Raw genomic sequence first — 14329 nt, forward strand, 5'->3', positions numbered from 1 at the left:
CCGAGCCGAGCCAAGCCAAGCCAAGCCAAGCCAAGCCAATCCGAAACTGAGCCGATAACTAGCGTCCTCAAGCCGATCAGGCTCAAGCTAAAATCAACACTCCGGCCGGGATACCAATAGATCTAAATTACTCTTCCCCTCGCCCTAACGCTCTCTCTCTCTCTCTCTCTCTCTCTCTCTCTCTCTCATGGCGCCGAAGCCCAAGGAGAAACCGAAACTCTCTCCTCCACCTCCCGCCTCCCAATCGCCTCCCCTGGAAGACCTCTTCTCCGCCCTCCACCGTCATGCTCAAAGCTTAGAGTACGACCAAGCCGTCAAGGTCGCCGACCAAGGTAACGTCTCATGGCCTCTCTTTCCCATTATATTCTCTCTCTCTCTCTCTCTCACGCCGTGTTTTCTGTAGTCCTCGCTGTTGCTCCCGCGGATGAGGACGCCGTGCGCTGCAAGGTCGTCGCTTTGATCAAGTCGGATGCGATCGACAAGGCCCTCGCCGCGATCCAAGCGGCCGAGAAACTCCCAATCGATCTTAGATTCTATAAGGTACGGGTCGTTTGGTTGATTTTGATTTTGCATTCACATTGGCAGAGATCTGAAATTTTCTCTGTTGGTGAGCTGAATTTGTTAGGGATTTATAGGAGTTGGATTTGTTACATGCGTTTGTTCATGCATCGTTTGATGTCTAAGTGGTTCTAGGTCGTGTGTGAGTTTGGAAGTCACCTATAATTCTTTGGCCCTGTTGCTGGATTAATTTGCTGAGATGTTTAGTTGTTAGATTTGCTCTATCCTTTTGAAACCATATGGAAGAAAACGGAAGTATGAGAGTTTACAATTGTTTTGCATATTGCCCTTTCCTTCCATGTCTTATCTTTTCAATGTTTTGGTGGTTATCTTCTTTTTCGATATGGTGATATACTTTCTTCATCCTGTTTGATTTGAAGCCTTGTTAAATCTTGATATTTCCTTCATTGCCTATTGTTACCATATAGTTTCTATAGTTATTGGAACTATCTAGCCTGTTCATATATAGATGGACTTGCTGCCACTTTAAATGGTCTCGCAGCCATTAATGTGGAGAGTGATCTCTCCCAAATCCAGATATTCTTTGCTATGGATTAATCTTATCTTTGCCCAAAATCCCAAATAAAGCTTATGATTATTGAAGAACTCTTTGATACCAGTTCAAATTTTTTGGTCATATAATTGGAATTTATGTGCAAATATTGGAGAGTGTGAAGGGACATTATTATCTGATTATACGCAACTTCAGAGAAGCTATATACTTCTCTAGCTGAAATTTAAGTTCTCCTACACTCTGGAAATAATACTATATAGATGGATCTTTTGAAAGAAGGATTCATAGATGTAACTATTGACAATTCTTACAATCGAGTATAGTCTTTCACTCCTAGTCACTGCCAGTACTTCCTTTGCAGATGTTTATAATTTAACTTAATTAATTGTTGTACTTAGAGACAGAGGTATGTGTATGATGATTTCTGATACGTTAACTTATTATCCAAATGTTCTACTTTGCGTTCTACCAAACATAAGTTGATGTAATCATTTTTTCTGGCCAAGATTCTTTTGTGTCTTACTCTATCTTTCTTCTACATTTAGGCCTATTGCTTGTATAGGCAGAACAAGCTGCACGAGGCATTGGATTCCTTAGATGGCCAAGAAAGAGACCCTATGGTTCTGCAATTGGAGTCTCAGATTCTTTACCGATTGGGAAGAATGAGTGCATGCGTGGATAGCTATGACAAGCTTCAGCGCTTCAAGATTGATTCTTTAGATCTGAAGACAAACATTATTGCTGCTCTGATTGCCGCTGGAAGAGCTTCTGAAGTTGAAGGAACAATGAATGCACTCAAAGTCAAAGCTTCCAGCAGTTTTGAGCTGGCTTACAACACTGCCTGCTCTTTGATTGAAAAGAAAAAATATGCAGAAGCTGAAGAACAATTACTTTCAGCTCGAAGGTGAGCATTTCTGTGAACTGAAATGTTTACTTTTAGACTATTTGTGAACTAGAAAACTTTGTAAGTTTCTAGCTTGTAAACTTGCTTTTACTAATGTAGAAGTGCATGTCTAATTACTGCAGTAAAATAAGAGCCTCAATGTGAAATCCACTGGGGATATGCAATAGGCAATTAGTTAGTGGATTTTTTATTTACAAGGATATAAGTGAACTTCTTACCTGTGGATAGAACATAACTGAGAATGTATGTGGATGCATATGCTAATACTTGGGTTTCACATCTTGTGTATTGATCCACAGCCATCACTAGCTACTACCAAAAAATCCTAGCTTGAGAAATGTGAGAAAACTCGATGATTTAATCTTAGTGTCATGCTTAGCTTGTATAGTGGAAAGTTTTGTGATACAAAATTTACTAAAAGTTAGTATCGCAGAATAATCATCATTTATCCAGTAACAAATAGGTTGAGTGATTCAATTATTTCTACTCCACATCATGTTTAAACTGAGACCAGACTTGGTGTGCTACTATGGTCATGTTTGTAAAGACACTAATACAGCTATTATTTTTCTTGATATAAGGTATATGACAAAATCCGAATAGCATGGAATGATGGCTCACATAATTGGATTTGTAGTTAATCATAATAACTATCAAACTAACATCCATTTTTGGTTCTTACTTATGCAATTGTGCTTTATGCAGAATTGGTCAGGAAATGTTAATGGAGGAGGACTATGCTGATGATGAGATAGAGATCGAGCTAGCTCCAATAGTTGTCCAGCTATCATATGTTCGTCAGGTAAGTAGAAATCTCAAATTTGAGTGTAAGGACATGACTCCTTGGCCGTTGATGTAGTCCTTCTTTTCTTTCTTTCAGTTAATGGGACACACTCAAGAATCAACTGAGGCATATATTGGCATCATAAACAGAAACCTGGCAGATGCTTCATCACTTGCTGTGGCAACAAATAACCTTGTTGCACTGAAGAGCACAAAAGATGTTTCAGATAGTCTGAGGAAGTTTGATAAGCTAATAGTAAAAACTGGTGTTGCAAAGCACTTCCAGCTTGCTAATGGTCTCGATTTTAAACTATTCACAAGGCAAAAGGAGGCTCTCTTTTGCAACCGTGTGCTGTTGCTTCTTCAAACAAATAAGATTGATCAGGTTAAAATAAAATCAGCTCATCCTTTTCTTCCCAAAAGAATTGATATCTTAATAGTTGCATGCTCCTTTTTTTTTCTGATTGTGCATATTACAATTAAATGATTCATTTTGAAGCCTCATTAGTCCGAATTTAAAGTGAAAATTGGTAAACTTCTGAATTGTTAATACTTTGAAATAGTAAATTATTAATACTGATAGTTATCTAAAAGTGTTAGCAGCTCAATATTTTCTGGAAAATATTGCAAATGTTATATCATATCTTATAGTTTGATCCTGCAAAACATTCTTTTCCTGTTGAAAATTGACCTGAAATCTTAAAGTTTGGCAGTGTTGGGGATCCTCCATACTGATGATGCATATAGTGATGGGTTTGATATCTTGCAGGCTCAAGAGCTGGTGTCTGCACTTCCAGAGATGTTTCCGGACAGTTTAACACCTGTTCTGCTTCAGGCTGCAGTCCTTGTGAGAGAAAAGAAGGTTTCAAAAGCCGAGGAAGTACTTAGTCAGTATGCTGATAAATACCCTGATAAAACCAAGCCGGTCCTTCTTGCACAAGCTCAAATTGCTGCTGCTGCCGGTCATTTTCAGATTTCTGCTGATTGCTTATCAAAGATCCCTGACATCCAACACATGCCTGCTACAGTTGCCACCTTAGTGTCTCTAAGAGAGCGTCTGGGAGACTTTAGCAGTGCTGCTGCAGTCTTGGACTCGGCAATCAGATGGTGGAAGAATGCCATGACTGAAGATAGTAAACTTGATGTGATCATGCAAGAGGCTGCTGCTTTTAAGCTCAAGCATGGTCACGAGGAAGAGGCCTCTCAATTATATGAAGAGCTTGTGAAGAGGCAAGGAAATATCGAGGCTTTGGTTGGTCTTGTAACCACTGCTGCAAGGACAGATATAGAGAGAGCTGAGCAGTATGAGAAGCAACTGAGGCCATTGCCAGGTCTGAAAGGAATCAATGTAGAGAGCCTAGAGAAGACATCTGGTGCAAAGCATGTTGAAGGAACACATATGAAGGTAGAAATCTCTGAAGAAGTAAAGAAGACGAAGGCAAAGAAGAGAAAGCGGAAGCCCAGGTACCCAAAGGGCTTCGATCGGGCAAACCCAGGGCCACCTCCAGACCCTGAGAGGTGGTTACCAAAGAGAGAAAGATCCAGTTATCGTCCGAAGAGGAAGGATAAGAGGGCTCAGGTGAGGGGTTCTCAGGGAGCTGTGGCTAGGGAAAAGCATGACGCCTCATCACAAAGTGCCGGTTCCGCCAGTGGTGCTCCTGGTTCAAAATCAAGCCAAGGTAATGCAAGCTCTTCCAAAGGTGCAGGAAATAGTGAGCAGTCCAAGGCTTCCGGGAAGTCAAGGAAGAAGTCTAGATCTTAAGGTTGGACAAACAACAACTCGTGCCTTTTAAGTTACAAAATTTTCTCATTTTTATGGACTGTGACCCTTGCCTGTTAAATTCTGATTTTTGAGGAGCGGAGAATGATAATGTCGTACTGCCTGGCCAATTACCAACGTTGCTCTTTGCATCTCCCCTTTTGTTTATCTATATGAACACAGGTGATGTGAATTTAGAAGTCTGGAATTGGATTTTGACACTTGTTGCATTGCGAAGCCATCATGCAATAGCAACTAGAGACTTTTTTCGGTGACTGCATGACAAAAGTTTACATTTCTCTGATGCAAACCTCGATAAATTCATCTCAATGTGAATGGAATTTAACTCAGTACTCAGTCCTGCATTTTATTCTAATAGACGAATTAATAATATATTAGAGAAAAATAGTTGAGATTAAGAGATAATTACACCAGACCTTTGAACTATTATTTATTCTCACATATATTATATTTAGTGACACATCGATCCCACTAGTACCTTTTTGTTATTTATCCATTGAAAAATGGCATGTAAATGTCATATGATTAATTTTAGATCCTATAGAGACTATTATTGCACACTTAGTTTAGAAGAAAGAAAAAGAGAAGAGCTTATGATAAGATAATTATTTAATATTTTTTATTAACACCGTCAAAAAAGATAAAAAAATATAACTAATCCAATAACTCTACAACCCGACCCGACCCGACCCGACTGATCCAACCCGACCCGTCCCACTACCACGAACCCTGCCAACTTCCATTTGACAAAGCCCCTCCCTCCGTCAGCCATCTCCGTCTTTTACCCTCTTCACCGTCTCTCTCCTCTCGCCGCCGCCCTCTACCACCGCCTCCTACCCTCCTCCGCCGTCGACAAGATCTCCTCCCCTCCCCTCTTCTCCCTTAGCTTCCCGTCTCGATTTGATTGGATTCCTCCTCCGCTTCGCCCTCGATAGGGTTTGCGGCGGCGCGAGATCGGATAAGGAGACGAGGCCGAAGTTTTACGCCAACATTGTTTTACGGACAAGGTATGAGAATGAGTCTAAAGTTAGGACCTTTGAATTCCCTGTAAATACTTTTGTACTACAACATTCACTTGAAAAATTGAATTCTACTGAGTGATTTTCCTGTTAAATTTTTTAGTCCGAGGTGGTGGGCTCCATAAATCCAACGTATCCTCGAATGGAGGCCATTTTTATAAATATGAAAGGCTATGTTCTTTCATCTCTGTTCATCAAAGCTTGACATTGTTTAGAGTCGCCATTTACTGTTATCTGCCTCATGTAGCTTTTAAGACATAATGAGTTGATCCTTAGTTTTGTTGTTAGATTGTAAAAGATAATGGGATTGTACATTAAATCTAGTTGCAGAGTTACATGTTACATGAACTTAAAAGATTTATGAACTCTTCTTTCCCCCTCTCTTTTACTACTACTGAAAGAGATATTTAGTTGTTTTGCTGAGCTGGCATTGTTATATCCTCACCTCCATTATTGTAGTATCCTGGAGAGTGGATAGATGCCTTGGAAAATAAAGTGCTCATCCTTTGACGTCTTTACTTATATGTTAATTCATACAATCTGGATTCGGTTAAGATCTGATATGTATTTGATTTGTATCCCTATCCTTTAAGATTCAACCATATATTTATATCCATATCCATTTTGAAACTGAGCAACACTGCCTTTTGTCAAAAAATATAAAAAAAATCCATATCCATTTAGTTACGGTATAATTTTAAATAGTGTTATTCATCTAATATCTATGTCCATAGTGGGAGACTCGTATCCAATTCATTTCACTCGTCATTATATAACATCCTAGTTTGCCCAAATAACTTATTGACTCTGTGTGTGTGTGTAGAAGAGAAAGATGTCAAAGTCTTGCAAGGGCCTGGCCTTGGAGCTTGTCAAATGCCTCAGCGAGACCGACTGCGTTAAGGTATTAATTGTCACGATCTGTTCATCTTTTTTCAACTTCCTTTTGTTTTCTTTCTTTTGTTGGGCTTTATAAGATTGCCTCTTTAGTTTGGCATTCTTAAACCTTATGATTCAATCTATTTGTGGTTGATTTAGATAGACAGAGGAGTATCTAGTTGTCTTAGATTTAATTAGTTTTCTTGTTTTTTTTTTTCTAAGCTTCATTAGATTGAATATGATATTGCTAACATGTTAATTGTAGTTTGTAGACCATGGTTCGAAGTTTCATTTTGGTTCCTAAAAACACCACAACATTTCAGAGTTTAGTCTTTTTCGGAGTTTTGGTTTTTTTATTAAAAAAAAGCTCTAGAAAATTCTAAAAACCAACAGAAAAATTAAGAAAAATATCATAACATTTCAAAAATTACAGAATTAAAGACAGATCACAAAAAAAAATCTACTACTCACATATTACAAAGACACAAATCAATTATCCCTACAAATTGAGCTTCTTTCATCAGAGTTGAGAGCTTTTAATGGCTCTAAAGCTCTCTTTAATTCATGTGCAAGGAAGGAGATGATTGGAATTGGAAAGGACTTAAAGGAGGAGATGATGATAATTGAAAATTAATGAAAAAGACAAAAAAAAAGGGTTCCACATCTTGGATGCTGCCAAACAAGAGTTTAAATCAATTGGGTCTGGGCTAATGGGTTGTGAATGCAAAAGTAGATCCACATATTTGTTTTATAAGAGTTTAAATCAATTGAGTTTCGGCGAATAGGTTGTTGATGCAAAATAGATCTGCATACTTGTTTCCCATGAGTTTAAGCCAATTGGATTTGGGCGAATGGGTTATAGATGTTAAAACAGATCCGCATACTTGTTTCACATGAGATTAAGCCAATTAGGTTTTGGCTAATAGGTTATAGATGTTATAACAGGCCCGTAGACTTGTTTGACATGATTTAAGTCAAAACAAACCCATTTTGGATTTTAATTATAGATCCTAGTTTTGGTCGATTCTAATCTTGACTCGAAATCAATCAGGTGATTGGTTTCTGTTTGATATCGATCAGTTTTGGTCATATTGGCTGTACCAGCTGAAACTAGCCATCAGGTTGGATCTTAAATTGATCTGACATGGGACACCGATAATTAATGTCTCTAGCTACCTTCTTTAAATATCTTCAACTTTTACTCTATTTCTCTCACACACTCTCCTCTCACCTCTCACAATTTGATGAACTTATTTGGCAAGCTCCTTTGACTATTTTGCACTCCGGTGAACTTGAATTAGTGATTTATTCTCTTTTATTTTCCTATTTTTTTTTTCTTTCTCTCCAACTCTTTAAACCTCCTTTTAATACTATTGTAGTAGTAAAGAGCGAGATCTCTCTCTTCATCTTATTTCTTTTGCAACAACAATTTACGAGCAAAAAAACCTACTAGATCATTTGAAATTCATTAAGATTAACTAACCGATTCTGATCCTGATTTCTAATTTTTGAACCTCGACTCAAATCACCCGTTTCACCTGACATAGACCTATTTCGGTTGAAACTATGTTTCAGTCTCAATTTTAATTATTTTTCTAGTATCAAGCCTTGTTTCGAATCGGATTCTGCTGCAACAGATTGGTTTCAGCTGTTTTTCCAAATTATGTTGTAGACTATTTTAAATCCCTTTTTGGGATGTATGCGCAAATCAGCTGTTCATATGTATCTTAGTCTATAAGATGCAAATAATGATATGTAAAGAATATTGGCAACTTGAGGTATTTGATTTCATGCATCAGTATTTAATCATTTATAGTTTCTGCTATTCAAATGGCCAAACTAGAAAAAATGACAAGTTTTATATTCTTATATGCATTTGCCATATGAAGGATGAAAAGCCAACAAGAGCTACCTTATAATCAGACAATTAAATCGAATTCATACTCTGTTTTTCTAACTTATGTTATTGTTTATTCAGGTTCAGAATAGACCATACAGGGAATGTGCAGGAGAGAAGGTACCTTGCATATCTAGTGAATGTGTTGGCCTTAGAGAAACATACTTCAACTGCAAGAGAGGCCAGGCATGTCTTTGTCCTTAATTGCTTTATATAATTCCATGATATTTCCTGGAATTTATACTATCATCTGCATATGGTAATTAGTGGACGCCTCTTTCCATTGACAGGTAACACCATAATCAACTTCCTATTTTGCTTTCACTGTAAGATTCTTGAAAGCTAAAAGCCACACATTCCAATAGAAAACTACACCATGACTCCTTGTTTTAGGTGAGTCGTGAACTCCAATAAACTATCAACCGACTCAGTAAACTTAGCTCTGAACCCAAAATCTTGCCTATTAGCCAGGTGACCAGAATGCTAGATAATGTTGTTGGATATTCTGGAACTGATTCTGCATAATAGGTAGTGATCATGTTTAAGACCTTGAGATATTATCTGAAAAGTTGTTGGCTTGGATTTGACTCCTGCATGGATCTAATCCAAATCCATCCTGTTTCAAACTTTATAACCTATTACCTTGGGTCAGAATCCAGATTCAGACCAACCCTACCTTGTTGTCCCGGTCACACACTTATGAACAGTTGACAAAATGCGTACCACTGCACATGCAGTAGACAGTTGACAACCTAATTGACAGGCTTTCCATTGTACCTCACTTACTGTTGACCTGTGAAAAATCGACATGTAACGATCTCACTATTGAATGAGAAATATCAGTCACATTAGCCATCGCTAGTAAACTTGGCGTTTTGAGTTTGACATGCATTTCAGTCAGCTCTTTCAAAAATTGTTTTCGTAAGAGTTTTATGGGCAGTATTTTATCAGAAGAGATAATTCTTGAACTTCTCTTAGCTTGGAATTGTTTGGCATAGCTCGAAGAGTGTCAAAATATTTTTTTCTACAATGACCGTTCTTTGTGAGACCCAATGGTCACTCTTTCCCCCCTGAGATCAATGATCATTTTCCTGCTGACTTCTAATGTCAAAGTAAATTTGGTGTAACAAGACATTCCCCTTCTCCCATCATAGCATACTGACCTACATCGCTATTTCCAGTGTAATTTCTATCTTGGCTACTCCAACTTCTTTGTTGAAATATTCAGTTGAAGAGAATAGAAAGCTAAATGCGTTCTTCAGCCGTTTCTTTGTAAATAAATTTCTTATTCCATTGCATCATTCTAAACTACTTGTTTTGTGTAACAGGTTGATATGAGAGCGCGGATACGAGGGAATAAGGGTTACTAAGTGGATCTTGACTCAACATAATGTGCCATATGATATCTTGTAGAACTTCATCAGAACATTCCTTTTGTTTTTTTTTTTCGCTTCGGTTGATGCTGTATGATTAATGAAAAGTGCAGCTTGTATAATTTGGCTTGCAATCAAGTCTTTCATGTACACCCAGACATATTTTCTGGTCACAGTAGTATATTTTTAACTAATTCTATAGAGGAAATTACTGTTCACACCTTTGTTAATTTTTTATATCTATATTTCGATCCTTATATTTTGGATTTGACTCAAACTAATATTTCAGGTTAACTGCAGTTGTTAACTGCAGTTGACAGATAGGTATCTAAAATGGGATTGTGTCGTTAGAATCAAATTTGATTGCTTTGAAAAAAATCCTCTTTTCTTTCCAATTGCTAGTATCTTTCCGTTTTTAATGTATGTCTTGAGGGAAAAAAGAGGTTATTTTTAGAAAATCAGTTGGAATATTCCGTTTTTATTGGAGACTTCAATTTGTGAATATATAGGGTGTGAAGTATAATTTTACAGAGCTCCTTTCCGGTGCCGTCCAAGTAGTGGATTCATTGCAGGACCAGATGCAAGAAATTTGCTCCATTAGATTACTTGGCAGCTCCTTGAGAAAGTCAACGACATTTCATTCGACAAGATAATATAATTTACCAGAGAAACGAACCCATAATCGTATACGTGGCAACTCGATGATCGCTCCCAGATTGGAGTATAATAACCCGGCAAGATCGCTTTCCTCTCCTCCACCGCCCACGGTTCCCCGACCGACACTGCAGCGCACTCATAATCGATCTCATCGATCGGTCTTTGCTCTGCTGAGGTATGAACTCAGATCCTCTTATTCTCCTTCTCTTGCGATCAAACTCTTTAGATCAAGAAGGGTGGTAGCCGATCTCTTTTTGAACTCATTCGGATCTGACTCTGGTGTCTTAAAACGTTAAAACCTTCGTTTGAGATGATACATTGGTTGTTGCCTTGATCTATAGGCTTGATCTCAATAGGCTTGATCTATAGGCACGATCGCTTTGTTTCCGGGATATGTAGCCTTGGAGTACTTAGAGTTCTCAGTCGAACCTGTAAATGATCTTTTTCGCTGCGATCTGGTGTTTATATAGTTCTATAGCCTTGTTTTGTTAGTACTTTGTTGAAATTTTTAAGCTAGTTTTCTATTTCTTTCAATCTGTGGTGCTTTAATCACAAGATGAGCAATTGAAGTAATTATTTTAAGATTTTTAAATTCTTATCCATCTATCCGGTGGTATTTAGTCTTTGATCGCAAATGCCGGCAGGAAATATATGGGGATTCATGCATATGTTATCCATTTGTTTATTACTACTCTCAGATCTTCTATTTCTGTGCAAGAACCATCTTGCTGGGCAATGCTGTAAAAAGTGAACTCTCTTATTTAACAGTTCTCAAGGTCAAATTGTCTTCTGATTTTTCTTACTATTTTCTTGTTAACAATTTTATTATCTCTGGAATATTTAGCGATGTTGTGACAGTTTTTAGGAAAAGCCCTATGCCAGTCTGTTCCTCCTTTATATTAATTCTTAATTCTTATGTCAAGTAAAGCCCTTTCTTACATTTTCCCTCTGAGCAAGCTTCTGCTTCCATAGATAAAATGAAAAATATGTTTCTCTTTAGCCCATCTTCTGTATAGTATGCAACTTACAAAATTATTGTCTGTTCATAAGTTCTTGTGCTCTTCTGCCAAATTAAAACATTTTTCCTCAGATTTAGTATTCTCTACTTATGACACTTTGCTTGTGATCATGTATCTTTCTGAAAAAGACAAAGATCTTCTTTGTTCATCATCATTGGGTAATTGAATCTGAGAATTTATGTAATTTCATCACACAGTGAGTTCTTTTGGAAATTATCCTGATAATCATTTAATTGTATGTTGATATTGCTAAAACCTTACTTTTATTGTTAGGAATGGCATCCTCTGACAACCCAAAAGTAGTGGAAAGGAAAGTGGAGAAAGAGGAGGATGACACGAATGAAGGGGGATTCATGGAGAAGGTTAAGGATTTTATCCATGACATCGGTGAGAAGATTGAGGGGGCGATAGGTTTTGGAAAACCAACTGCAGATGTTAGTGGAGTCCACATTCCCCATATCAATCTTCACAAGGCAGAGATTGTTGTTGACATTCTCATAACAAATCCCAATCCCGTCCCTATCCCTCTAGTTGACATGGACTATCTAGTAGAAAGTGATGGGAGAAAGCTTGTGTCTGGATTGATCCCTGATGCAGGAACAATACATGCTCATGGTTCAGAGACCATCAACATACCCATATTACTTATTTATGATGACATCAAGGACACATACCAAGATATCAAGCCTGGAAGCATCATTCCATATAAAATCAGAGTTGCCCTCATCATAGATGTTCCAATCATTGGAAGGATCACCTTGCCTTTAGAGAAGACTGGTGAGATTCCTGTGCCATACAAACCAGATGTGGATGTTGAGAAGATAAAATTCAGTAAATTCTCTTTTGAAGAAACAACTGCAATACTCCATGTGAAATTAGAGAATAAGAATGACTTTGACCTTGGACTCAATGCATTGGACTATGAAATCTGGCTCGCTGACGTGAGCATTGGATCTGCTGAGCTCACTGAATCTACAAAAATAGAAAAAAATGGAATTTCTCTCATGAAAATTCCTATCTCTTTTAAGCCAAAGGAATTTGGATCTGCTCTCTGGGATATGATCAGGGGGAAGGGTACTGGTTATACCATGAAAGGCAATGTTGATGTGGATACTCCTTTTGGAAGAATGAAATTACCTATCAGCAAAGAGGGTGGAACCACTCGTCTCAAGAAAGATGATGATGATGATGATGATGAGGTATCCTAGCTTTTCTTATTCCCCTTGGTTACTGGTTCAATTCCATTAACCTTGCTTGTACACTTACGAATTATTTTCTTTTAAGAGCACTCTATATGATGAATCATACTTTTGAGTGAACTACTAACATAGTATTAATGAATTAAAATGTAGAAAAGTATTATGGTATTAATACATTGATGAAATGTTTTAGAATTATGAATCAGATGTAGCTCTGGTAGACCGCTAGTTAATTATTCATCTTAATTTCTTGTTGAATAAAGTGATGTAGCTAGATCAGGGTGAAACCAATGCCGGATCTAACTCATCAGTTCATGCTCTCGTTTGGAGTATAAACATCTGGTCTGACAGGTCTGGATCTGGGCCTAATAAGGTTTACAAATTATATAGAAAAGTGTCAACTTAACTAGGATCCCTTCACTTTTTAGATAACTGAACTCCTTCAGAAGATATTTATCTGGTAACTTTATTGGGTTCTCTATTTTTCCTGGTGGCTTTCTCCTACTGGATGAACATTCGTTTACCATTTAATGAAAAACTAAAAAAAAGCACATTAGAATTGCTGATTTGCTGCATGTTTGAATTCTTTTTTTTTTTAGCAACCTAGGATATAGTTTTTATCACCACGAAGATAGTTCTGCCTCATGATTTCTGAAGTCATGTATTGTTGCTCTCTTTTTTTCCATCTACAAGTTAAATCACAATAATTCATCCAAATGGACTCATCAAAGAGGTAATATGTACTTCTTTTAATCAGTTCATCTAAATGTAGCCTGAGCATCACAGACCAGATAAAACATCAAATTGTAACCCATCCTTCAGCCAAAATTTTTGGTAGCATAATAAACCGCTTAATTTGAAAAGACCCAGTGACCCATGCCATTGTGAATAATTTTGTGTAGTACTATGTGCAAGAACTCCCTCTAGTTTTATGTCAGATATTGAAATATTGATCATTCCATTGATCACCTCTAATGCAGGCATCTAGTCCAGGTTTGCCTGGCCTACAGCCTTTATTGACTATGTCTGTATTCTCCCTTTTCTTATTCTCTTATGATTTACATCAGTAAGAATTGATTAGAAAGTGAAATAAAATGCAGTAACTACTCTCTTTGTAGAAAAGTCAATTCTTTCCAGGTTTATTTGTTGAATGTAGAATTCTGACAGAACTAGCTGTTATATTCAAAACTATCTGAACCCAGCAAATGTCAGCCAGTACTTGGTGCACTATCTCATATTTTCCTCTCCTTTTTTTACTCTTCCTAGTAAAAGTTAGTAATATAATTAGTGCTCCGATTCTTAACCCATTTCTGTGCATCTTTTAATTGTTTGTTTGGTTTGCTTCTTCCAGAAATCGCCACATTATAGGCTACTCTTTTTTTTTTAATCTTACCTTGTTATTCATTGATGACTGTTCTTTCGAACTTTCTGCAGGATTGAAGTGCTTATCACCTCAAAATGCTGAAAAGATTGCGAGAGCCATTTATACTAGGCTTGGCAAGACATATAATCAAGTTTATTTTGTTCCATCTCTGAATTTGGATTTAGATGGCTTGTTATTTAGAACCATGTCGAATATCTTGCTCTGTACTATGCTGCTAGAGCAGTTTGTCCTTTATGCAGAGCAAGTTCGGATTTGATTGGACTGTGATTGCCTTTTTATTTAGTTATATTAATACTTGAACTAATTTTTGCTGCACAAGGGGTGGCCAATCCTCTAGAGGCTTGACTCACCTCCGATAACTGTCGA

At 37.4% G+C, this 14329-nt stretch overlaps 3 protein-coding genes across 5 annotated transcripts; all 3 read left to right on the forward strand.

The window, feature by feature from the left end:
• The first annotated feature begins 140 nt into the window (after positions 1–140).
• LOC140773078 (uncharacterized) lies at positions 141–8447 on the forward strand. 2 transcript variants are annotated; one of them, XR_012106405.1, is made up of 8 exons: positions 141–332; positions 404–540; positions 1618–1976; positions 2682–2778; positions 2857–3144; positions 3529–4522; positions 6382–6459; positions 8413–8447. XR_012106405.1 is itself a non-coding variant. In XM_073115436.1 (6 exons), exons 1-6 carry the CDS (start codon positions 188–190, stop codon positions 4519–4521), a joined length of 2019 nt encoding a protein of 672 aa, XP_072971537.1. In that variant the 5' UTR covers positions 141–187; the 3' UTR covers positions 4522–4739. The 2 variants fall into 2 exon arrangements, 1 of the variants encoding a protein (XP_072971537.1); XM_073115436.1 differs by lacking the exons at positions 6382–6459; positions 8413–8447 and having other exon boundaries at positions 3529–4739.
• On the forward strand, positions 5486–9922 carry LOC140773084 (uncharacterized). The gene is made up of 4 exons (XM_073115447.1): positions 5486–5546; positions 6382–6459; positions 8413–8517; positions 9660–9922. The coding sequence occupies exons 2-4, from the start codon at positions 6391–6393 to the stop codon at positions 9699–9701; spliced, it is 216 nt and encodes a 71-aa protein (XP_072971548.1). The 5' UTR covers positions 5486–5546; positions 6382–6390; the 3' UTR covers positions 9702–9922.
• Positions 9923–10377: 455 nt separating this feature from the next.
• Positions 10378–14267, forward strand: LOC140774547 (desiccation-related protein At2g46140). Of its 2 annotated transcripts, none has more exons than XM_073117585.1 (3): positions 10378–10536; positions 11654–12579; positions 14014–14267. In XM_073117585.1, the coding sequence occupies exons 2-3, from the start codon at positions 11656–11658 to the stop codon at positions 14017–14019; spliced, it is 930 nt and encodes a 309-aa protein (XP_072973686.1). In that variant the 5' UTR covers positions 10378–10536; positions 11654–11655; the 3' UTR covers positions 14020–14267. The 2 variants fall into 2 exon arrangements, with proteins under 2 accessions (XP_072973686.1, XP_072973687.1); XM_073117586.1 differs by lacking the exon at positions 10378–10536 and adding an exon at positions 10567–10792.
• Positions 14268–14329: the final 62 nt, after the last annotated feature.

The sequence above is a fragment of the Typha angustifolia genome, chromosome 13, assembly GCF_048772165.1.
Source record: "Typha angustifolia cultivar Huaian chromosome 13, ASM4877216v1, whole genome shotgun sequence".
NCBI lineage: Eukaryota > Viridiplantae > Streptophyta > Magnoliopsida > Poales > Typhaceae > Typha > Typha angustifolia.